The 26,304-nt window shown below is 44.9% G+C and overlaps 1 protein-coding gene across 2 annotated transcripts in view; it reads left to right on the forward strand.

Moving 5' to 3' along the window:
- The first annotated feature begins 9,994 nt into the window (after positions 1-9,994).
- Positions 9,995-26,304, forward strand: part of APPL2 (adaptor protein, phosphotyrosine interacting with PH domain and leucine zipper 2) — a 99,823-nt gene continuing 83,513 nt past the window's right edge. Inside the window, exon 1 of one of the 2 annotated variants that reach the window (XM_044280584.1) lies at positions 9,995-10,128. In XM_044280584.1, coding sequence (XP_044136519.1) covers positions 10,102-10,128 — 27 coding nt within the window. In that variant the 5' untranslated portion in view covers positions 9,995-10,101. Of the gene's footprint in view, positions 10,129-22,754; positions 22,922-26,304 lie in introns of those variants that run through there. The other variant, XM_044280583.1, reaches the window with a different exon arrangement.

The raw sequence follows: 26,304 nt of genomic DNA on the forward strand, positions 1-26,304 counted from the left end.
GGAAGAGCTAGAATCTCTTTAAAGAAACCTAAGCTACATAAGGGACAGGGTGGACTTAACTTCCCAGATTTACGGGGATACAACCTAGCATGCTTCATTAGGCACATAATAGACTGGGCCAATGCGACGTCCTACTACTCCAATTTAGATATAGAAAGACAGCTTGCAGCTCCATGGGATCTGATGGCCCTCTTGCATACCGGGATATCTAAACTCCCTTGTATGGCAAGGAGGTCATTGATTTTACGTGACACAATTATCGCTTGGAAAAACATCAGGAAATTATACGGTCTTTCCTACCAATTTCCTAAACACCTTCCTATACAGGGCAACCCCAATTTCTCTCCTGGGAATAGCGATAAACACTTTAAATCCTGGGCGATCAAATGGGTGAAGAAGATAGGAGATCTGTTGCATGAGCGGGAAGCTCGATGGGTGACATTGAGCGAACTGGAGGAGAAGGGAGGGGGGAGGTTAAAAAAAGAAAAATTTGTGTTTGCCATATTTCAACTGTTGCTGTTAAATGAGAAATTTGCAACTGTACTTACAATGTAATGTTTTATCATTGTGTCTCTGATGATGATGAGTGATCGTGGCATAACAACAATAAAAAAGAATTAAAATAAATAAATAAATAGGTCCGGTATTTGACCTCACCTGGCTGTAAATGAGCCCAGCAGCACATGCTGGGAGGAAAATACCTGTTTTCCCAGACCAAACCTCTCACTGTGTCACAATACCTTTTCCCAGGAAGCATTGCCTGTAAGAAGGAGATGGCACACAGGTCATTCTGAAGAGAAAGCAGAGCTTGCATGAGTGTCGCTACCTCTTCACACAGCTGATCAGCAAGGGTGCTGGGAGTTGGACTCAGGCATGGGATTCAACCGGTTCCCACCAGGTCTCCAGATCTGGTTGTTAAAATTACAGCCGTATCGGAGAACCGTGTTACTGTCCCTATCCGGTGTTCTGGCAGCAGTGGCAGAGCAGCAAGAGATGAGCTCTTCCATTGCGCTCATCTCCCTAAATTCATCAGTATCGCCGTCCTCAGGACAGCAATACAGATTAAAGGGCTTCTGTCACCCCCAAAACTCATTTTTCATTTTTGGGCATATTAAAATCCTTATTGGACAACTATTCCCTATATAGGGCTCTTACCTTGCTCTGTGGCTTGGTTTCACTAAAAATCGATCTTTTAAAATATGCAAATGACTTCACTACCAGCAAGTAGGGCGTCTACTTGCTGGTAGCCACCGCATCCTCCTTTCAAAAAAATGCCCCCTCCTCCTGTTGATTGACAGGGCCAGCGAGCGCTCTCCTCCTCCGGCTGGCCCTATCTGCGATTCAGATTCCACGCCTGCACCTCATTCGGCCAGGCGCTCTGAGAGAAGGACGCTCGCTTTCTTAGCACTTCCTCAGTGCGTCTGCGCCAATGACGTCTTCTCTTTCGGGTTTAGAGGTGACGTCATCGGTGCAGGCGCACTGAGGGAGTGCTGAGAAAGCCAGCGTCCTTCTCTCAGAGCGCCTGCGCCGATTGAGGTGCAGGCGCGGGATTTGAATTGCAGACAGGGCCAGCTGGAGGAGGAGAGCGCTCGCTGGCCCTGTCAATCAACAGGAGGAGGGGGCGTTTTTTTTAAAGGAGGATGCGGTGGCTACCAGCAAGTAAACGCCCTACTTGCTGGTAGTGAAGTCATTTGCATATTTTAAAAGATCGATTTTTTGTTAAACCAAGCCACAGAGCAAGGTAAGAGCCCTATATAGGGAATAGTCGTCCAATAAGGATTTTAATATGCCCAAAAATGAAAAATGAGTTTTGGGGGGTGACAGAAGCCCTTTAATGCTGCAGAAAGGGCAAGGGAGAGATGTCTCCCTTTCCGGTCCCCTGTACCCTTGTCCCTGCAGCCTATCAGAGGCCGGTACGGGAGGCGAGATTACGTCATCATGGCGCCTGAGCTGGGCAGTGTACAGCGAGACACAGGCCGGAAAAGGCCGGCATTGCATCGCTGTCAGCGTGGAGGTATTAGTGGTTTTCTTTTTCTTTCTGTGGCACAGTGGAGCACTATAGGGGGAAAGGAACACTTTGGGGGCACTGTCTAGGGGAATTCTATACTGGCACATAATGGGGGCATCTTAATCTTAAATTGGCACATTATGGTGGGCACTACAGGGGAGGGCAGAACTTAGAAGCACTATGGGGCATCTACTGGGAGCACTAAAAAGGGGCATTTATATTGGCACACGATGAGGGCATCTACTGAGGGCACTAAGAGCATTTATTCTGGTAAATTATGGGGGCATCTACTGGGGGCACTAAGAAGGAGCATTTATACTGGTGCATTATGGGGGACACTATGGGAGAATCTTATACTGGCACATTATGGGGACACTATGGAGTTTGGGGGATGAACACTATGGGGGTATATTATACAGGCACATTATGGGAGCACTATTGGGAAGGGAAAGAAGCACTAGGGAGGCATTAGTTGGGGCACTATATAGGGGCATTTAATACTGGCACATTATGGGGGACACTATGGGGAAGGGGAGAAGAGCACTATGTGGGTATTTACTGGGGGCATTATATTGGGGTATTTAATACTTGCACACATTATGGGGACATTAGCTCAACTGGGGGCACTAAGAGGGGGAATTTGTTCATACTAGTACACAGAAAGGTGGCATTTTTGTACTAGTGCACATTATTAGGGGACATTTTTTGTACCGGCACACATTATAAGGGACATTCTTTGTACTCCTGCTCATTTTAAGTGTGCGCCCCCACAGTAATAGTGCTACCCAAAGTCCCACCAATAGTAATAATTATCTGCCAGAGTCCACTTGGTAGTAATAATGTCCCCACTGTGCCCCAGAAGTAATAATGTTCCCATAGTACCCATAACATAATAGTAATCATGTTCCCCATAGTTCCCCAGTAGTAATTGGGGGACATAATGTTTACACTATTAGTGTCAGGGACACTATTTGCTGGGTGCAGTTATTTTAGAGCAGTGTGTGCCAATAATTATTGAAGGGTACTATCTGTGTGGTACTAGTATTATGAGAGGGTTTATCTGTTTCTGCTGGATAGTATTGGGGAGCGCAGCAGGCACAGTATTGGGGCACTGTGTGGTACTAGTATTTTCAGGTGTACAGTTTCTGTAGTATAGCATTGGTGAGCACAGCGGGCACAGTATTGGAAAAGTAGGAACCTAAGATGTCGTTTTTTTTGTTTTTTTTTCAAACTGCAGAGATGAGAGATGGGTGAAAATCATCATGGCAGTCTGGTCTGAAAGGAGAAGATGATGAAAGAGAAGGTCTACAGGAAAAGTCACTGGATGTAAGAGGTATGAGGCGCTGTATTCTCCTGTATGTATGATGACACTGAATATACAGTCGTGGCCAAAAGTTTTGAGAATTACATAAATATTGGAAATTGGAAAAGTTGCTGCTTAAGTTTTTATAATAGCAATTTGCATATGCTCCAGAATGTTATGAAGAGTGATCAGATTAATTGCATAGTCCTTCTTTGCCATGAAAATTAACTTAATCCCAAAACAACCTTTCCACTGCATTTCATTGCTGTCATTAAAGGATCTGCTGAGATCACTTCATTAATCGTCTTCTTAACTTAGGTGAGAATGTTGACGAGCACAAGGCTGGAGATAATTATGTCAGGCTGATTGGGTTAAAATGGCAGACTTGACCTGTTAAAAGGAGGGTGATGCTTGAAATCATTGTTCTTCCATAGTTAACCATGGTGACCTGCAAAGAAACGCATGCAGCCATCATTGCGTTGCATAAAAATGGCTTCACAGGCAAGGATATTGTGGCTACTAAGATTGCACCTCAATCAACAATTTATAGGATCATCAAGAACTTCAAGGAAAGAGGTTCAATTCTTGTTAAGAAGGCTTCAGGGCGTCCAAGAAAGTCCAGCAAGCGCCAGGATCGTCTCCTAAAGAGGATTCAGCTACGGGATCGGAGTGCCACCAGTGCAGAGCATGCTCAGGAATGGCAGCAGGCAGGTGTGAGCACATCTGCATGCACAGTGAGGCGAAGACTTTTGGAAGATGGCCTGGTGTCAAGAAGGGTAGCAAAGAAGCCACTTCTCTCCAAAAAAAACATCAGGGACAGATTGATCTTCTGCAGAAAATATGGTGAATGGACTGCTGAGGACTGGGACAAAGTCATATTCTCTGATGACGCCTCTTTCTGATTGTTTGGGGCATCAGGAAAAAGACTTGTCCGGAGAAGAAAAGGTGAGCGCTACCATCAGTCCTGTGTCATGCCAACAGTAAAGCATCCTGAGACCATTCATGTGTGGGGTTGCTTCTCATCCAAGGGAGTGGGTTCACTCGCAATTTTGCCCCAAAACACAGCCATGAATAAAGAATGGTACCAAAACACCCTCCAACAGCAACTTCTTCCAACAATCCAACAGTTTGGTGAAGAACAATGCATTTTCCAGCACGATGGAGCACCGTGCCATAAGGCAAAAGTAATAACTAAGTGGCTCGGGGACCAAAACGTTGACATTTTGGGTCCATGGCCTGGAAACTCCCCAGATCTTAATCCCATTGAGAACTTGTGGTCAATCCTCAAGAGGCGGGTGGACAAACAAAAACCTACTAATTCTGACAAACTCCAAGAAGTGATTATGAAAGAATGGGTTGCTATCAGTCAGGAATTGGCCCAGAAGTTGATTGAGAGCATGCCCAGTCGAATTGCAGAGGTCCTGAAAAAGAAGGGCCAACACTGCAAATACTGACTGCATAAATGTCATGTAATTGTCGATAAAAGCCTTTGAAATGTATGAAGTGCGTGTAATTATATTCAACTACATCACAGAAACAACTGAAACAAAGATCTAAAAGCAGTTTAGCAGCAAACTTTGTGAAAACTTATATTTGTGTCATTCTCAAAACTTTTGGCCACGACTGTAATGTGTATGCAAATATATCTTTAGTGCTAGGTAAAAAATGTGTATAAAATGTATGTGGAGTAGGTATATATACTGTAGCATGTGTGTAATAAGTGTAATTTATATACTGTATAGTGTATCGTATATGTGATGTAGTTATGTGAGTGTTTTGTATACATGATATATGTGAGTGTAGTGGCTATATAGTCTATGTATGCATACCTCCCAATCGTCCCAGATCTGGCATAACTGCTGTGTGGGGGGCACAATGGAGACTAGGCAGGATTTGAACATGTACAGATAGACATTGGGTGGAGTTAGAGGTGTGGCCTAGTGTTTAAAAAATTTGTCACAGCGCGCTTTGCGCACCACTGATAGTTTAGCGCCTTAGTCTTTTTAAAAGTTGGGCGGTGTGTGTGTGTATATATGGTGTTTTTATTTATGTGTGCCATGTATATGGTATATTTATGTGTGTATGTATGTTGCATATATACAATATATGTATATGTAAATATGTTGTGACGCCGCATGTCCACCGTTGAGTAGGGAACCTGTTGTTAAAAATCGGAACCCCACCCCTGAATGTATTCCTGCCGAACTGATAATGATGACCTACCCTGAGGGCAGGTCATCAATATTGTACCACTGCACAATCCCTTTAATTGCTGTATTGTAGCCCTTCATGTAACCGACATCATGTTCACCGATGGTCTGTAGCCGTTCTCCAAACATATTATAAATGTACAAGAGATATCAAGTTAATTTGAAGTTGATCAAATGGCTAACATTTTCTGGGTCCACATGTAGTTGTTAAACCATGGAGGTGACATGTGTGCATTGAAAAGCATTCAATTCAGCAAAGAGAAGCGTAACCAACAAATTTTAAAGTTTTCTAGAAACATTGAAAAGCATTCAATTCAGCAAAGAGAAGCGTAACCAACAAATTTTAAAGTTTTCTAGAAACACTGAAGATGGTCTGGAGATGACCGGTGGTGGAGACTTCCATGTAGGAAGTGATCCTAGATATCATAAAACAATACAGTTTGATAGGATCTTTTTAACAAGATCCAATATTGCATCGCGCCTGAGATCACACTCTATTCAAAGTTCATGATCTTTGTTAACTTACATTATTTTGAAATAATTGAGGTTAGGAGTACAAAGGCCACTTTGCTGGAAACTTCAAAAAAACACAAATGTTGTTAGAATTTCAGCTCTCCATGTAAGGAAGTATGTCTGGGCATAGTGCACAGTCTGAGTTCTGTGCATGTTTTATCTTGACTGATGATTTATGGTGATACTGAAATGAATAATGATGCTATTTTTAGGAAATTGTTAGATCTGCAGTCCGTGCCTGCTGCCTTGCTACTGTCCCCTGTGAGTACGAACGCTGTGCCAATCACTATGCCATCCGGCATCATCGTCAACAGCATCCTCTCCGTGTTGCTGCCTCCATGCTCCTGCCTAATGCTCCCTTAGGGCGCACACTCATCTCCAGCCTCTTAAAGGGAGTCTGTCAGCACGTTTTTACAAATGGTACCATCAGTGCCCAACAATATATGTTACCAGAATTGCAAACATACCTGTATGTTACTTGTGATATTTGTATATGTGCAGAAAATAAACTGTACCTGTGATTTTCCTGCATTTCTGGTATGTTTTTTATATCCTGAGCTCCCGGTGTGCTTGCACCGGAGTCACCACCCCTAGTGGGTCAGTTGTCAACTACACCAGGACTGTCCCAGGAGTAAGCGGTATAGAGGTTAAAGTGTGAATACCACGGTTAGTAATTGCTGGTTAGTTGGTAGATTGGGCCCACATTCACTGATCCCTAACAGAAATAATTAGAAATGGTTATTCAGTAATCCACCACGCTTTTGTCAGAGACAATATTAGAACTCATTTGCTAGAAAAAGTAAATGGACCCTTTTGAATCACATGGATTTCTGGATTGATTTATTAGTAAGAATATGTGTTCTGATTGTTATAGACAATTATAGTCAAACAGTTGTACCTTTTATGTCTTGTATTTAACAACATGAGTACATGTAAAAAAAAGTAAGTGAACCTTTGGGTTAATCTCCAAGAGCTAATAGCCAAAATATGTTTCTATTAAAAGGGTTCTCTAGGAATTAGGAAAATGAAAATACTTATATATTACTTTATTATAAATATATCCCCAAATACCTTTAATTAGTTATAATGGCTCGTTTTGTCAGGGGAGCCATCATCAGGAAAAATAAAATTGCCGCCGTCCTATTAGTGCAAAAACGGAACGGATACGAAAGACATGCGGATGTATTTCCGTATGTGTTCAGTTTTTTTTTTTTTTGCGGACCCATTGAGTTGAATGGAGCCAAGCACCGTGATTTGCGGACAAGAATAGGACCTGTTCTATCTTTTCACGGTGCGGAAATACTGAAACGGAATGCACACTGAGACACTCCAGTTTTTTTTTTTGCTGAACCACTGAAATGAATGGTTCAGTATATGTACCGCATACTGAACTCAAACGGCCAGTATACTGAACGCAAAATACTGTTGTGTGCATGAGCCCTAACTGTGAAGCATGGTGGAGGGTGCATCTTGTTCTAGGGCTGCTTTGCTGCCTCAGGGCCGGAACACCATGTGATCATTGGGGAAATAATTATTTCTAAGGTGTATCAAAACATTATACAGGAGAATGTAACAGCATCAGTCTATGACTTCAAGCTGATAAGAAGTTGGGTTATGCAACAACGCAAAATAAAAGTCCCAGCGGACACAATTAAATATACCAAATACTGGTTAAAAAGGAAAGAGATTTTTGTTTTGGAATGGACAACTCAGACTCCTAACCTTAAAGAGTTTCTCCAGGAATAAAAAAAATATATATATTAAAATACTTAAATTTTATAATAAATATATTCACAAATACCTTTCATTACTTAGAATGACTTGTTTTGTCTAGGGAGCAATCATTAGGAGAAATAAAATGACCGCCGTCCTATCAGTATATTTAAAACCTGTCCTAATCACACAGGAGGACAAGTTACTTCACCAGAATGAGCCATAGTGCTGCGTCATCCTCCTCTCTGCTCTGCTTGTCAGGAATCATGATCCTGAATACAGGTGAATCTCTGTGGGAATGGAGATGATGTGGAGACATGAGAGGAGGGTGAGGTGCCGATCATGAGCAGCAGCTCTTGTATGCAGTCTCCATTACCACAGACTGTCCTGTCCATCCTCTCTGTACTTTGTCTCCTCATGAACTAAATTCCCCAGAGATTTAGCTAAAGTTCTTATCACTGTTTTCAGGAGCATAATCCTTGACAAACAGAGAGGAGGAGGACAAGGAGGCAGCTCTTTACCTCAATTTTGTAAAGTACTTGTCCTCATGTGTAATCAGGACAGGTTTTGTGTGTACTAATAGGACAGCGGCCATTTTGTTTCCCCTGATTGCTCCCTAGACAAAACCAGCTATTATAAATAATGAAAGGTATTTGAGAATGTTTATAATAAAGTAATATTTAAGTATTTTCATTTTCTTAATTCCCGAAGTACCCCTTTAAGGCTACCTTCACACTAGCATTCGGGGCTCCGCTTTTGAGTTCCGTTTGAAGGCTCTCACAAGCGGCCCCGAACGCTTCCGTCCAGCCCTAATGCATTCTGAGTGGATGCGAATCCGCTCAGAATGCATCAGTCTGGCGGCGTTTGTCCTCCGCTCCGCTCAGCAGGCGGACACCTGAACGCTGCTTGCAGCGTTCGGATGTCCGCCTGGCCGTGCGGAGGCAAACGGATCCGTCCAGACTTACAATGTAAGTCAATGGGAACGGATCCGTTTGAAGTTGACACAATATGGCTCAATTTTCAAACTGATCTGTCCCCCATTGACTTTCAATGTAAAGTCTGGAAGGATCCGTCTGAGCAACTTTTCACACTTAGAATTTTTTCTAAACTATAATGCAGACGGATCCGTTCTGAACACAAGTGTGAAAGTAGCCTAACTGTATTGAGATGCTATAGCATGACCTGAAGAGAGCTGTGCACGCAAGACATCCCAGAAACATTGATGAACTGAAACACATTTGTAGCGAGGAATGGCCAAACATTTCTCCTCAATGTTGTTCAAATCTTTCTTGCAGCTACAGGAAATATTCTGTGAAGGGGTTTGTTGCTAAAGAGGGATCTACAGGTTATTACATTCAAAGGTTTACTACTTTTTCTCCCTGCACTATGAATGTTTTTACTCAATATGCTCATTAAAAGATATAAACAGTATTTGTGTGTTGTTCATACAGTTAGATTGTGACTCAGATAACAATTCTGTTCAATCATGTATAAGGGATCGCTCTCTCACAGGGGGTCACAATCATAGACTTCTCTTCTGACAACGGGGTTCAAGTCCAAATGGTGCTTTATTTTGACACTTTAGCACCAGCACAAACATAAATCCAAACCAAAATAAACACCTGCCCGTCTAGGCACTAGCTAATACAGAGGTCTTCTCCCTGACTCACCTCTAAAGCACAGTTTACCCACAGGGTCTCAGGCTCCAACCCTTAGCAGATCACCTCACCAAACATAAGTCCAGGGGAGATATCCAGCCTCACTAAGTAGTCCAGTCTAACAGCCCTCCTGGCTGTGACCACACAAGCCTCTCAGGCTTCCCTCTCTGTAGGCTCTCTTCCTCATACACAGAGGGTTGATTTATCCCAGCTGGCCAGGGAACCTGTAATGGACTAGGGGTGTGGACTGGAAGACTCCCACTACCAACCTGTCACCCAGCCCAAAGAAATCCAGCCCATACAACTTTTAATAAAAAACAGCATACCATTTCTGGATTTCAGTTCTCACCCAGCTAAACTGAAAAAATGGGTGAGATACACACCCCCACCATACCTCTACTATGCACTTTACTGTACACATTACCACACATGTCACAAAAACCAGTAAGGCTGAGTCTTGAACTCTTGATAAATTAGCTATTGAAGTTGTTGTCCAACCAACATGGAAAATTAATTACAGACAGGGAGGTGAGTAAAAAAGTGAAAAAATAAAATAAAAATAACAAACCACCAGTCCAAATTCCATTACCGCAGCACTAGTTCCTGCCTTCTTTGGTTCCCTATGATTGGAAGTAATGATGTTCTGTTCCCATCTATACTAACACTGCAGCAAGAAAAGCATGTGACCACTGTGCTATGCTGGAACGGCTGAACTTTCAAAAGGTGAGTGATTTTTATTTAGTTTTCTCTTAAATTTTGTGTATGCCCTCCTGTCTGTAATTCATTTTTCATCTTGGTTGGACAATCCCATTAAACAGCAAGGAGCCTTCTTCATCCCTGCTATGGCGCCCCCTGGTGTTCCTTTGATTCCGTTATATAACCTCTAACTCATGAGTTGAATGCTGTTGAGAAGAAGACATTTCTAGGGCACTGATTCTTATCACAGAACATAGTTTTTATAGCTCACCTGCTCTGTGGTCCCAGATGCACAGAAGATGTGTGGAAAACATAACTGATAAACTTGGAAGGCAACGAAAAAACTCCAGCATCCCATAAAAGACCATAGAGACTTTATTGTGTGTCTTTAGGTAAGGCTACATGCACGCAAACGTTACAAATGGCTTTGTGACTTTTTTGCACCAAAGTCTATGGGGCTATTCAAATGGCTGTTTTTTTTAATAGCCAGTGAATAGTGTCTGTCAAAAAAATAGGACATATCCTATTTTTGGTCATTTTCACATCTTTAACGGCCGCTTAGAGAGGAGTGCACTCATCCTATGGCCGTTAAACATGGGTACGCTAGTTCAATATAGCCTTTTATGGGTTAAAAAAAAAAATCACTTACCTCATTCAAAACGCCCATTAAAAATGGAAATACAGCCAGAAAATAAATACATAAATGGTTGAAAAATGGCCATGAAAAAGTGACAGTGTGTCCGTTTTTAACGTGTCTAAGGGTACATTCACATGATCGTAGTGCTTTGCGGATCTGCAAATTGTGGATTCGCAAAACAAAGATACCGGCCAGTGTGCGTTCCACAATTTGCGAATTAGCACATGGCTGCCACTATCATAGAAAATGCCTATTCTTGTCCGCAATTGCGGACAAGAATGGGACATGCTCCATGTTTTTTGCGGGGCTGCGGAACGGAGCTACGGATGTGGACAGCACATGGTGTGCTGTCCGCTTCTTTTGTGGCCCCATTGAAATGACTGGATCCGTACCCATGCTGCAAAATTGCAGAACGGATGCAGACTTATTCATACGGGATAACTCCTTTATTTTGTTTTGTCACCATTATAGGACATTATGGTTGTAGGGAAGACACATTCAGGGCGGGCAAATAGGCAGGAAAGAAAAAATGATGCACTGAATATTTATAGAATAAGACTGGAGACATGGGCGTAGGGATCACCATAGCAGCCATAGCAATGGCTATGGGGCCATACGCCATTGGGGGCCCGGGCTGCCTGCTGAGGATTATTATAATTTTTTTAATTCATGTTGTATAGCTACAGGGGTCGCAGGCCCCTCCAGGACAGACAGAGAAGGCACTATCTGCAGGGCCTGTAGGCTGTGGGCAGTGCGATAGGGGGCAGCTGGAGGCAGAGAGGCGTACCTGCAGTGAAGAGAGGGAGTAGTCCCGCTCCTAGTCTGGGCGGCAGTCCTACTGGCCGGAAATGGAAGAGGCGGAGCGTACAGCGAAGCTCCGTGCTGCTGGGCCTGGCAGCACTGCTGGAGTGTGGGCGCGCAGACGTTCAAGTGGCTGTGAGGTGAGGGCTGGCTGACTCTGGGACTGGTAAAATTTACTCTGGAGTCCTGGACCATTATATCTAAGGAGGAGGGGGGAGCAGGACCCTGGAGGTCTGGACCAGTACATTTAATGAGAAGGGGGGAGGGGGGAGCAGGACCTGGAGGTATGGTCTGGACCATTATATAGGGGGGAACACTGGACCATTATATCTTGGGAGAAGGGGGAGCAGGACCCTGGAGGTCTGGACTAATTTATTGAGGGGGGAGCCGCAGGATCTCCAAGGTATAAACCATTAAATTGTGGGGGGAGCAGGACACTTGATGTCTGGACCATTATATCTGGGGACTGGCGGTGGGAGATTTAGGATGGGTGTTGGGGTGGGAGGTCTTGGAGGAGTGTGGGGATGCTAGGGTGGGAGGTACTGGAGGGGTGTTTGGGTGGGAGCTCTGGAAGGGGTGGGAGGTCTGAGAGGTATGTGGGGGTGGGAGATCCGGGAGGGGGGCCCATACATTTTTTTGCTATGGGGCCCAGTCATTTCTAGCTACGCCCCTGACTGGAGACTAGAACTGGATGGCAAGAGGTTTTCAGGAGATGGAGATCCAGCTTGTGTCCAACAAATCAATACAGAAAAGCCCGCTACGGTTTGGTGTATAGTGAGGGCTACCCAGTGTGTCCAGGTGGCTGCCAGCCTTATGTATGTGGGTACATAATGGCTTTCTTATGCATGCTTCAGGAGGGCTCCAGTAAGACACACTCTGCAACTGGAAAGAGACACTATTTCCAGAAGGGTCAGATAGGTACTACCAAGCAAGCTACTACTAGGAGCGGCCTAATGGCATGTCGGGTGCCACTACAATAACTCACTGGCTGTACCTCAATCCAGCAAAAAGTCTCTGAAAAGTAGGTCCAGACATCTGCTGTCATGAATACAGTGCACTTCTAAAGGCACACAGCTCAGAAGCTTAGGGTACGACTCCATGATGTAGCCAAGCCTTGCCCACTCACAGCAGCCACATAATTTTGCAGTAAAAACATACAACCATTGGCTGCCATGGGTCAACATGGCTTGGCCACATGCAGCTAGCCACACAGTGGGATCATACTGTTAGTGTATTGAAGCTTAAAGGGAACCTGTCACCTGGATTTTGTGTATAGAGCTGAGGACATGGGTTGCTAGATGGCCGCAAGCACATCTGCAATACCCAGTCCCCATAGCTCTGTGTGCTTTTATTGTGTAAAAAAACCCGATTTGATACATATGCAAATTACCCTGAGATGAGTCCTGTACGTTAGATGAGTCAGGGACAGGACTCATCTCAGGTTAATTTCCATATGTATCAAATTGTTTTTTTTTACACAATAAAAGCACACAGAGCTATGGGGACTGGGTATTGCGGATGTGATAGCGGCCATTTAGCAACCCATGTCCTGAGCTCTATACACAAAATCCCGGTGACAGTGTAACTGTCATATATTTTTTATTTGCTAGTTTATTAGAGCTAGGCATGTATACCTGAGTTAGGGTACTTTCACACTTGCGTTGCTGGATTCCGGCAGGCAGTTCTGTCGCCGGAACTGCCTGCCTGATCCGACAATCTGTATGTAAACCCAATTGCATTGCAATACCGGATCCGTCTTTCTGGTGTAATCCGAAAAAATGGATCCGGTATTTTTTTTACATTTTTAAAGGTCTGCGCATGTGCAGACCAGAAGACCGGGTCCGTTTTTCCAAAACACTCGGGCCGAATCCGGCTGCGGTATTTTCTCCGGCCAAAAAACGTAAGAGGGACTGAACTGATGCATACTGAATGGAATGCTCTCTATTCAGAATGCATTAGGACAAAACTGATCAGCTTTTTTCCGGTATTGAGCCCCTAGGACTGAACGGAACGTGATTTGCGGGCAATAATAGGACCTGTTCTATCTTTCAACGGAATGGAAAAACGGAAATACGGAAACTGAATGCATACGAATGCAATTGCGGATGCAGACAGCATACTGTGTGCTGTCCGCATCCATTCCGTCCCCATAGAGAATGAATGGGTCCGCACCCGTTCTGCAAAATTGCGGAACGGATGCGGACCCATTCTGCGGACGTGTGAATGGAGCCTAAGGCTACTGTCACACTAGCGTTCGGAGCGGGTCCGTCTGATGTTTCATCAGACGGATCCGCTCCTATAATGCAGACGTTTGCATCCGTTCAGAACGGATCCGTCTGCATTATAACTTAGAAAATTTTCTAAGTGTGAAAGTAGCCTGAGCGGATCAGTTCAGACTTTACATTGAAAGTCAATGGGGGACGGATCCGCTTGAAGATTGAGCCATATGGTGTCATCTTGAAGTGGATCCGTCCCCATTGACTTCCATTATAAGTCTGGACGGATCTGCTCGCCTCCGCACGGCCAGGCGGACACCCGAACGCTGCTTGCAGCGTTCAGGTGTCTGCTCACTGAGCGGAGCGGAGGCTGAGCGCTGTCAGGCGGATGCATTCTCAGTGGATCCGCCTCCACTGAGAATGCATTAGGGCCAGACGGCTGCGTTCAGGGCCGCTTGTGAGCCCCTTCAAACGGAGCTCACGAGCGGACACCTGAACGCAGGTGTGAAAGGAGCCTAAGTCTGTTAATGATTGCCGAAAGATCTGTAATTACCTTATAATAACAGCTTTCATTAATATCCCCTGTCCCTTTCCACTGCTCCCTTAAAAGACCGTTGCTAGGGCTTGACTGTCTCCGGCTAACAAGATGGAGGGGCTGTCCTGCATTAACTAGTCCGTATGTTGCGGATCTGCAAAACACGGACACCGGCAATGTGCATTCTGCGGACCGCACATCGCCGGCACGCTCATAGAAAATGCCTTTTCAATTGTGGACAAGAATAGAACATGTTGAATTTTTTTGCGGAACGGAAGAGAGGATCCGGAAGTGCGGATCCACAAATGCGGATGCGGACAGCACATTCCAGCCCCATTTAAAATGAATGGGGCCTCACCTCTTCCGCAAAATTGCGGAACGGATGCGGACCCATTTTGCGGACATGTGAATGGACCCTTAGGCTTCAGAGTGAGTAAGCGTGTCTCTCAGTAATCCAATCTGATTGGCTGGCAAAGAGCTGCTGGCTACAGCATGTGTGTATGGGAAGTGAGGGAAAGCAGTTTTGGCTTCAGAGAACTGGCAGAGGAGCCATCTTGAGAAGGTCCTCATATTGTAAATGTTTAGACAGCTGTAACTAAGGGAAAAACTCAAGAAAACAGTGGTATGTGAAGAAACTAAAGATTGCTTTATGCATAATGCTGCTGTAGCAGTAACATATGCTAAAATAGATTTTTTAAATGAAAACATGACGGTTACACTTTAAACAGCTGCTCATCGGCACATCCTGTGATGTGAAAAAAACTATGAAAAAATGATTAGCGCACAGCTGTGGTCACGTTTCAAAATGTCCATGCAGAGATATGTGCTGACCACCTGGGCGTATATACAGTCAAAGGGTGGTCTTCCAGCAGTTAATGTGTTTGTATGAATGCTTGTGATACTGCCACTGATTACTCGGGTGATCGGCAGGACATTTAAATGGCCAGATTATCGGGAACGAGAGTTCGCAGGAATGGTCATTCCCGATAATCTGGCCAATTATTGGTAAGTTTAAATTCAACCTTTAGGTATAATGGAAAGATTTGCACTAGAGATAAGCAAATCAATTTGTTCATCTGAGTGAATTTACACTTGTGAGGGAGTGACCGCTGTAGACGCTCCCTCTGACAGCAGATTAGCATGACAGCACATTTTCCGTGGCCTTGATAATGTTGCGCATGCACCACTTCTGCGAGTACCAGCAGATATGTGGATCATATGCTTAGAAATCTGCATCAATAAATTTGCATGCACCACAGCAGGTTTTTTCATACAAGGCCACGCCTCTAACTCCGCCCAGATCATAACTACTGACCCCCGTCACAACTGCAGCAGTTGGGGATCAGTTAGGTGAGTGTAAGTTCCTTTTATTTTTTTACAGCCTGTGGAGCCCCTGGGACAATTTTTTTCCTTGCGCTTTAATACCCATTTAAATACATAAATCGACAGATTACAGATATTTTAGTAAGGAGCAATTTAGTAAATGTATTAATGCACATTTATGCATTAGTTCTCCAGGTCAAAAAGAGGGATATTTAAGGATCAAAGAGGGGAAGAGGGAATTTGGTCAAAAAGAGGGACTGCTCCCCCAAAAGAGGGACACTTGGGAGGCATGTGTGCATGCTCTAATACTTGCTATAACAGCGCATGTACAAGATTATCAAGGCCATGTGACATATGTGGCCATGGTAATTTGCTGGCATAGTGGGGAATCGTCTGAAGATGGGCAGTCCCTTACGGATAAATTATTTGATTCGCTATCCCCAATTTGTACCTGTTCTGTGTTTTTAAAATGCGCCTGGTTTTGGCTCACTATGGCCGAATGCACACGGCCGTGTTCCGCGGCTGAGAGCGGTCCGTGGTATGCCGGGCTGGATTCCTGTTTAGAGCAGGAGCGCACGGCGTCATTTCGCGCGCTTCATGTCGCCGCTGCACTACAGTAATACACTATACAAGTGTATTACTGTAGTGCAGGCCTTATACATACGACTGTGTGTTGTTTACATTTTATTTGTCTTGACTTCGATGGGTCCATGGTTCACATTTTGCAGAACGGACATATGGATGCGGAAAGCACATGGATGATCCATGTACTCTGTGCATCCGTATGTCATGGATGATCCATGTACTTTGTGCATCCGTATTAAATGGATGATCCATGTACTTTGTGCATCCGTATGTCATGGATGATCCCTGTACTTTGTGCATCCGTATGTCATGGATGATCCCTGTACTTTGTGCATCCGTATGTCATGGATGATCCATGTATTTTGTGCATCCGTATGTCATGGATGATCCCTGTACTTTGTGCATCCGTATGTCATGGATGATCCATGTACTTTGTGCATCCGTATGTCATGGATGATCCATGTACTTTGTGCATCCGTATGTCATAGATGATCCATGTACTCTGTGCATCCGTATGTCATGGATGATCCATGTACTCTGTGCATCCGTATGTCATAGATGATCCATGTACTCTGTGCATCCGTATGTCATGGATGATCCATGTATTCTGTGCATCCGTATTCAATGGATGATCCATGTACTTTGTGCATCCGTATGTCATGGATGATCCATGTACTTTGTGCATCCGTATGTCATGGATGATCCATGTACTCTGTGCATCCGTATGTCATGGATGATCCATGTACTCTGTGCATCCGTATGTCATGGATGATCCATGTACTCTGTGCATCCGTATGTCATGGATGATCCATGTACTCTGTGCATCCGTATGTCATGGATGATCCATGTACTCTGTGCATCCGTATGTCATGGATGATCCATGTACTCTGTGCATCCGTATGTCATGGATGATCCATGTACTCTGTGCATCCGTATGTCATGGATGATCCATGTACTTTGTGCATCCGTATGTCATGGATGATCCATGTACTTTGTGCATCCGTATGTCATGGATGATCCATGTACTTTGTGCATCCGTATGTCATGGATGATCCATGTACTTTGTGCATCCGTATTCAATGGATGATCCATGTACTCTGTGCATCCGTATGTCATGGATGATCCATGTACTCTGTGCATCCGTATGTCATGGATGATCCATGTACTTTGTGCATCCGTATGTCATGGATGATCCATGTACTTTGTGCATCCGTATTCAATGGATGATCCATGTACTTTGTGCATCCGTATGTCATGGATGATCCATGTACTTTGTGCATCCGTATGTCATGGATGATCCATGTACTCTGTGCATCCGTATGTCATGGATGATCCATGTACTTTGTGCATCCGTATGTCATGGATGATCCATGTACTTTGTGCATCCGTATTCAATGGATGATCCATGTACTTTGTGCATCCGTATGTCATGGATGATCCATGTACTTTGTGCATCCGTATGTCATGGATGATCCATGTACTCTGTGTATCCGTATGTCATGGATGATCCATGTACTCTGTGCATCCGTATGTCATGGATGATCCATGTACTTTGTGCATCCGTATGTCATGGATGATCCATGTACTCTGTGCATCCGTATGTCATGGATGATCCATGTACTTTGTGCATCCGTATGTCATGGATGATCCATGTACTCTGTGCATCCGTATGTCATGGATGATCCATGTACTCTGTGCATCCGTATGCCATGGATGATCCATGTACTCTGTGCATCAATATGTCATGGATGATCCATGTACTCTGTGCATCCGTATGTCATGGATGATCCATGTACTTTGTGCATCCGTATGTCATGGATGATCCATGTACTCTGTGCATCCGTATGTCATGGATGATCCATGTACTCTGTGCATCCGTATGTCATGGATGATCCATGTACTTTGTGCATCCGTATGTCATGGATGATCCATGTACTCTGTGCATCCGTATGTCATGGATGATCCATGTACTTTGTGCATCCGTATGCCATGGATGATCCATGTACTCTGTGCATCCGTATGTCATGGATGATCCATGTACTCTGTGCATCCGTATGTCATGGATGATCCATGTACTTTGTGCATCCGTATGTCATGGATGATCCATGTACTTTGTGCATCCGTATTCAATGGATGATCCATGTACTTTGTGCATCCGTATGTCATGGATGATCCATGTACTTTGTGCATCCGTATGTCATGGATGATCCATGTACTCTGTGCATCCGTATGTCATGGATGATCCATGTACTTTGTGCATCCGTATGTCATGGATGATCCATGTACTTTGTGCATCCGTATTCAATGGATGATCCATGTACTTTGTGCATCCGTATGTCATGGATGATCCATGTACTTTGTGCATCCGTATGTCATGGATGATCCATGTACTCTGTGTATCCGTATGTCATGGATGATCCATGTACTCTGTGCATCCGTATGTCATGGATGATCCATGTACTTTGTGCATCCGTATGTCATGGATGATCCATGTACTCTGTGCATCCGTATGTCATGGATGATCCATGTACTTTGTGCATCCGTATGTCATGGATGATCCATGTACTCTGTGCATCCGTATGTCATGGATGATCCATGTACTCTGTGCATCCGTATGTCATGGATGATCCATGTACTCTGTGCATCCGTATATCATGGATGATCCATGTACTCTGTGCATCCGTATATCATGGATGATCCATGTACTCTGTGCATCCGTATGTCATGGATGATCCATGTACTTTGTGCATCCGTATGTCATGGATGATCCATGTACTCTGTGCATCCATATGTCATGGATGATCCATGTACTTTGTGCATCCGTATGTCATGGATGATCCATGTACTCTGTGCATCCGTATGTCATGGATGATCCATGTACTCTGTGCATCCGTATGTCATGGATGATCCATGTACTTTGTGCATCCGTATGTCATGGATGATCCATGTACTCTGTGCATCCGTATTTCATGGATGATCCATGTACTCTGTGCATCCGTATGTCATGGATGATCCATGTACTCTGTGCATCCATATGTCATGGATGATCCATGTACTTTGTGCATCCGTATGTCATGGATGATCCATGTACTCTGTGCATCCGTATGTCATGGATGATCCATGTACTCTGTGCATCCGTATATCATGGATGATCCATGTACTCTGTGCATCCGTATGTCATGGATGATCCATGTACTTTGTGCATCCGTATGTCATGGATGATCCATGTACTTTGTGCATCCGTATGTCATGGATGATCCATGTACTTTGTGCATCCGTATGTCCATTCCACAAAAGGATAGAACATGTCCTATACTTGTCCGCAACATGCAGACCATGTGGGACATTTAACAATAATGGCGTAATCTACGACAATTTTTTTTCTAACATTACAGATCAAAAGTGGTGATTTCTTTGACCTCATATATCAAAAGGCGCACACCACTTGTAAAATGTGACTTTTTAAAAAAATATAAACTTGATTATTCGCCTATTTATCTCAATTTGAGACATTTTAATGCCAATAGCACTAAAATTAGACTTTTCTTTTTTTTTTAAACTGAAATGTGCCATTTCTGCCACCCCTGCCAGACCACGACTTTGAAGCGAGCGTGGCCTGGCAGGATGCTTGCAGTGTTTTGGCGTCCGTCTGATGAAATTAAGCCAAACTGATCCGTTCTGACCCACAATGTAGGCCTCATGCACACGACAGTTTTTTTTCACGGTCCGCAAAAACGGGGTCCGTGGGTCCGTGATCCGTGACCGTTTTTTCGTCCGTGGGTCTTCCTTAATTTTTGGAGGATCCACGGACATGAAAAAAAAAGTCGTTTTGGCGTCCGCCTGGCCGTGCGGAGCCAAACGGATCCGTCCTGAATTACAATGCAAGTCAATGGGGACGGATCCGTTTGACGTTGACACAATATGGTGCAATTGCAAACGGATCCGTCCCCATTGACTTTCAATGTAAAGTCAGGAGTCCCTTTGCTTTCACACTTGTGTTCATAATGCAGACGGTGGCTCCGTTCAGAGCGGATCCGTCTGCATTATATTGTTAAAACAGTAGTGTGAAAGTAGCCTCAGACGGATCCGTCCAGACTTTACATTGAAAGTCAATGGGGGACGGATCCGTTTGAAAATTGAGCCACAGTGTGTCATCTTCAAACGGATCCGTCCCCATTGACTTACATTATAAGTCTGGACGGATCCGCTTGCCTCCGCACGGCCAGGCGGACACCCGAACATAACTTGAAGCGTCCCCATCACCATGGGAACGCCTCTACGTTAGAATATACTGTCGGATATGAGCTACATCGTGAAACTCATTTCCGACAGTATATTCTAACACAGAGGCGTTCCCATGGTGATGGGGATGCTTCAGGTTAGAATACACTGAAAAACTGTGTACATGACTGCCCCCTGCTGCCTGGCAGCACCCGATCTCTTACAGGGGGCCGTGATCAGCACAATTAACTCCTCAGGTGCCGCACCTGAAGGGGTTAATTGTACTATCATATCCCCCTGTAAGAGATCAGGGCTGCCAGGCAGCAGAGGGCAGACCCCCCCCCCCCCTCCACAGTTTGAATATCGTTGGTGGCACAGTGTGCGCCCACCATCGCCCCCCCCTTCCTCCCTCTATAGTTAAAAATCGTTGGTGGCACAGTGTGCGCCCACCATCGGCCCCCCCTCTCTCTATAGTAGTAACAACCATTGGTGGCAGTGTGCGGCCTCCCATTCCCCCCCCCCCCCCATCATTGGTGGCAGCGGAGTTCCGATCGGAGTCCCAGGGCAACCAGGAAGCTACTGCATCCCTGGTTGCCATGGTTACTTAGCAATAGTACAATTGTAGAAGATTCATACTTACCTGCTTGCTGCTGCGATGTCTGTGACCGGCCGGGAGCTCCACCTACTGGTAAGTGAAAGGTCTGTGCGGCGCATTGCTAAAGAACTGTCACTTACCAGTAGGAGGAGCTCCCGGCCGGTCACAGACATCGCAACAGCAAGCAGGTAAGTATGAATCTTCTACTGTGGGGGGGGGGGGGGGGGGAAATGGGAGGCCGCACACTGCCACCAATGGTTGTTACTACTATAGAGAGAGGGGGGGCCGATGGTGGGCGCACACTGTGCCACCAACGATTTTTAACTATAGAGGGAGGAAGGGGGGGCGATGGTGGGCGCACACTGTGCCACCAACGATTTTTAACTATAGAGGGAGGAAGGGGGGGGGGGCGATGGTGGGCGCACACTGTGCCACCAACGATTTTTAACTATAGAGGGAGGAAGGGGGGGGGCGATGGTGGGCGCACACTGTGCCACCAACGATTTATTACAATAGAGGGAGGGAAGGGGGGGCGATGGTGGGCGCACACTGTGCCACCAACGATATTCAAACTGGGGAGGGGGGGGGGCTGCCCCCTGCTGCCTGGCAGCCCTGATCTCTTACAGGGGAATATGATAGTACAATTAACCCCTTTAGGTGCCGCACCTGAAGGGGTTAATTGTGCTATCATATCCCCCTGTAAGAGATCGGGTGGTGCCAGGCAGCAGGGGGCAGTCTTGTACAAAGTTTGCAGTGTATTATAACTAGAAGCGTCCCCATCACCATGGGAACGCTTCTGTGTTAGAATATACTGTCGGAAATGAGTTTTCACGAAGTGAAAACTTAGATCAGAAAAAGCTTTTATGCAGACGGATCTTCGGATCCGTCTGTATGAAAGCAACCTACGGCCACGGATCACGGACACGGATGCCAATCTTGTGTGCATCCGTGTTCTTTCACGGACCCATTGACTTGAATGGGTCCGTGAACCGTTGTCCGTCAAAAAAATAGGACAGGTCATATTTTTTGGACGGACAGGATACACGGATCACGGCCTCGGCTGCAAAACGGTGCATTTTCCGATTTTTCCACTGACCCATTGAAAGTCAACGGTCGTGTGCATGAGGCCTAAAGATAATACAAACGGATCCGTATCTCCCCCCTCTGCTAGACTGCGATCTCATATAGAACAACTGGCCCTGCAGTGCCGGTGCTGCTGCGCGATCCACGTGCAGTAAACGCCAATTCTCTCTGCATGTTGGGCGCCTCTGTATCTATTCCCATATATGCTCCTGATGACAAACTCCCTACAGATAGTTTAGAAACGCGTCGAGCAGGGCCAGTTGTACTATATTAGATCGCAGTCTATCAGAGGTTGGGTCATGGGAGATCTAGGTACCATACATTAGCCCATTTGTGGGCAGGGACCCCGCACTAATCTGGATGTGGTTAAGGTGCTGGGTTTATCCAATACCAGAATCCCAGTCACATCTGGGGTGGTACTACTGTTCTGTGCACCACGTATTGAAATATAGGTCCGCAGCACAGGTGGGGGGTGACTGTCAGATTCACCCCCTCACAGCTTTTTTTTTTTTACTAAAGGGATAATTTTTTTAGTTTGATAAAGTTTAGCTATTTTCTTCTGGAACACTGTAGCAACACGTGCGAGTTAACCCTCTGTGCCCCTGTCTGGACGGTGCGGAGCAGCATTCTTACCAGACAGGAGCTCTGCCGCCTACTAGCGGCCATAGCTACACTCGTCAGTTCAGTACGTGTCGCTGAGCTCCAGAAGGAAGGGCTGTTATTGATTGAACCCAGCTAAATAATTCCGTACCAGCCGTGAGGAGGACAACATGCCGGCAGTGGATAAGCTGCTGTTGGAGGAGGCACTGCTAGACAGCCCCCAGGTAAGAGCGCCTTCCTTCCTGAGGTGGCAGGTGACGTGTAACTAAGGGGACGGGGGCAGGAGGCCAGTGCACCCGGATATCGGGGCGCTTGTAGCAGGGCATACCTGCGCAGGAGGGCGGGGTCACGTGACCGCCGTGCTTGTGGGGAGTCGGGGGCGGCTGTGTGCTGTCTGCCTGCCGCTGCCGGGGTGAGGCCTGCCGGGAGGCTTGTGCTGCTCTGCGGATAGCACTGGCCTGCTCTTCTGATTCAGGACTCCCTCATGCCTCCCAAGTGTCCCTCTTTTTGACCCATGTCCCTCATGCCTCCCAAGTGTCCCTCTTCTTGATCCGTGTCCCTCATGCCTCCCAAGTGTCCCTCTTCTTGATCCGTGTCCCTCATGCCTCCCAAGTGTCCCTCTTCTTGACCCATGTCCCTCATGCCTCCCAAGTGTCCCTCTTCTTGACCCGTGTCCCTCATGCCTCCCAAGTGTCCCTCTTCTTGACCCGTGTCCCTCATGCCTCCCAAGTGTCCCTCTTCTTGACCCATGTCCCTTATGCCTCCCAAGTGTCCCTCTTCTTGACCCATGTCCCTCATGCCTCCCAAGTGTCCCTCTTCTTGACCCATGTCCCTTATGCCTCCCAAGTGTCCCTCTTCTTGACCCATGTCCCTCATGCCTCCCAAGTGTCCCTCTTCTTGACCCATGTCCCTCATGCCTCCCAAGTGTCCCTCTTCTTGACCCATGTCCCTCATGCCTCCCAAGTGTCCCTCTTTGACCCATGTCCCTCATGCCTCCCAAGTGTCCCTCTTTGACCTAAATGTCCCTCTTTTTGACCTGGGGACCCAATACATTAATGTGCATTAATACATTGACTATCTGTATGGCCTCTACCTGTATATTAGGCCATAACTTCATTATTTGGTGCAATTTCTACCTTAAAATACCTGTAATCTGATGATTTATGTGCTAATATTTCTATGGATATTCAAGCCCGTCCCAGGGGCCCCACAGGCTGTAAACATAAAGGAACTTACACTCACCTGACCGATCCCCAACTGCTGCAGTTGTGATGGGGTCAGTAATTGTGATCTGGGCGGAGTTAGAGGCGTGGCCTATTATGGAAAAAGGTCCTAATGTGGTGCGCATTGCCCCTTTTTGCGATTTTCAAAAGTTGGGAGGTATGGTCTCCCTTTCATCAGTGCCACTAGTCTGGCACCCTGGTCCCTGAATACTTTCCATAGTACCCACATAACACTGGGTTTCAGTAAATAATACCTCTGGTATCTGATGGTTATACCAGTGTCATCTAGTAGGTAATAGAATAAGGCCTCATTCACACAACCGTATTCTCTGATCATTTTTTGCGGATCACAGACAGACCCATTCATTCCCATAGGTCCTCAAAAAAACTTGCAAGCACACGGATGTCATCTGTGTAATGTCCGCAGCGGAGCCGCAATTATAGAACCTGTTTTGTGACTTCATTACAGTGGCTCCTGCGCACATTGCGGGATGCACTCAGATCTTATCTGTATTCTGCGGATCTGCAATTTGTGGACAAAACAGATACAGATGTGCAGCAGGCCTAAAGGGGTTTTCCAAGATCACCATATTGATAATCTATCCTTAGGATAGCTCCAGTCATCTGCATTTACCACAGGTGGACCCCAACCAAGGTGTAGAAATATCCGAATAAGATGATCTAGAGAGATGGGAGGCCCTCTACATTTCAAGCGTCATAGCAAAGGGTCTGACTGAATACTTATGGCCATGCACAATTTTAGTTTTTTCTTTTTAATAAATTTGCAAACATTTCTAAAATTCTCTTTTCACCCTCTAAAAGCAGAATGATGGGGGGCAAACTTGATTTTTTAAATTTTAGCACAAGGCTGCAAAATAACTAAATTTGAAGAAAGGGGAAAAGGTCTGAAGACTTTCCACATGCACTGTATTATGTAATGCTAGAATTAATTGGTGGCTTTTATCGAGTGCTACAGCTCCAAAGGCAATATATGGAAAACCATTTCTTTTTTAACCACCTCAACCCCCCTAGCTTAACCCCCTTAATGACCAGGCCACTTTTTACACTTCTGCACTACACTACTTTCACCGTTTATTGCTCGGTCATGCAACTTACCACCCAAATGAATTGTACCTCCTTTTCTTCTCACTAATAGAGCTTTCATTTGGTGGTATTTCATTGCTGCTGACATTTTTACTTTTTTTGTTATTAATCTAAATTTACCGAACTTTTTGCAAAAAAACATTCAGTTGTAAAATGTTTTTAAAAAAACGACATCTATATATAAATTTTTCTCTAAATTTATTGTTCTACATGTCTTTGATAAAAAAAATATGTTTGGGTAAAAAAAAAATGGTTTGGGTAAAAGTTATAGCGTTTACAAACTATGGTACAAAAATGTGAATTTCCGCATTTTGAAGCAGCTCTGACTTTCTGAGCACCTGTCATGTTTCCTGAGGTTCTACAATGCCCAGACAGTACAAACACCCCACAAATGACCCCATTTCGGAAAGTAGACACCCTAAGGTATTCGCTGATGGGCATAGTGAGTTCATAGAACTTTTTATTTTTTGTCACAAGTTAGTGGAAAATGATTTTTTATTTTTTTTTTTCCTTACAAAGTCTCATATTCCACTAACTTGTGACAAAAAATAAAAACTTCCATGAACTCACTATGCCCATCACGGAATACCTTGGGGTGTCTTCTTTCCAAAATGGGGTCACTTGTGGCGTAGTTATACTGCCCTGGCATTTTAGGAGCCTTAATGTGTGAGAAGTAGTTTGAAATCAAAATGTGTAAAAAATGCCCTGTGAAATCCTGAAGGTGCACTTTGGAATGTGGGCCCCTTTGCCCACCTAGGCTGCAAAAAAGTGTCACACATGTGGTATCACCGTACTCAGGAGAAGTTGGGGAATGTGTTTTGGGGTGTCATTTTACATATAACCATGCTGGGTGAGAGAAATATCTCGGTCAAATGCCAACTTTGTATAAAAAAATGGGAAAAGTTGTCTTTTGCCGAGATATTTCTCTCACCCAGCATGGGTATATGTAAAATGACTGAGAAAAATGTGGACTGCACATGGAAGGTGTCAATATTTTGCGGGTCCGCATTTTGCAAAATGGATACGGTCGTGTGCAGTAGACCTTATTAAAAGAACGGTGTTGAGAAGGATTCAGAACACTGGGGCACCATAACCAGTATGTAACAGCAATAGCTATACAGAGGAACTTTTTATTTTATTTTAGTGATTCAAAATGAATAATTTTTACATTTTTTTAAATGTACAAATAGAGTAAATAAATATTTTTTGAGAATACCATTGAACTCGTGTTCAGAGCTTCTCAGAAACTATTTCTAAAGCAGGTTTCTATTATGTTAAAA

The sequence above is a fragment of the Bufo gargarizans genome, chromosome 2 (assembly GCF_014858855.1).
Source record: "Bufo gargarizans isolate SCDJY-AF-19 chromosome 2, ASM1485885v1, whole genome shotgun sequence".
NCBI classification, from domain to species: domain Eukaryota; kingdom Metazoa; phylum Chordata; class Amphibia; order Anura; family Bufonidae; genus Bufo; species Bufo gargarizans.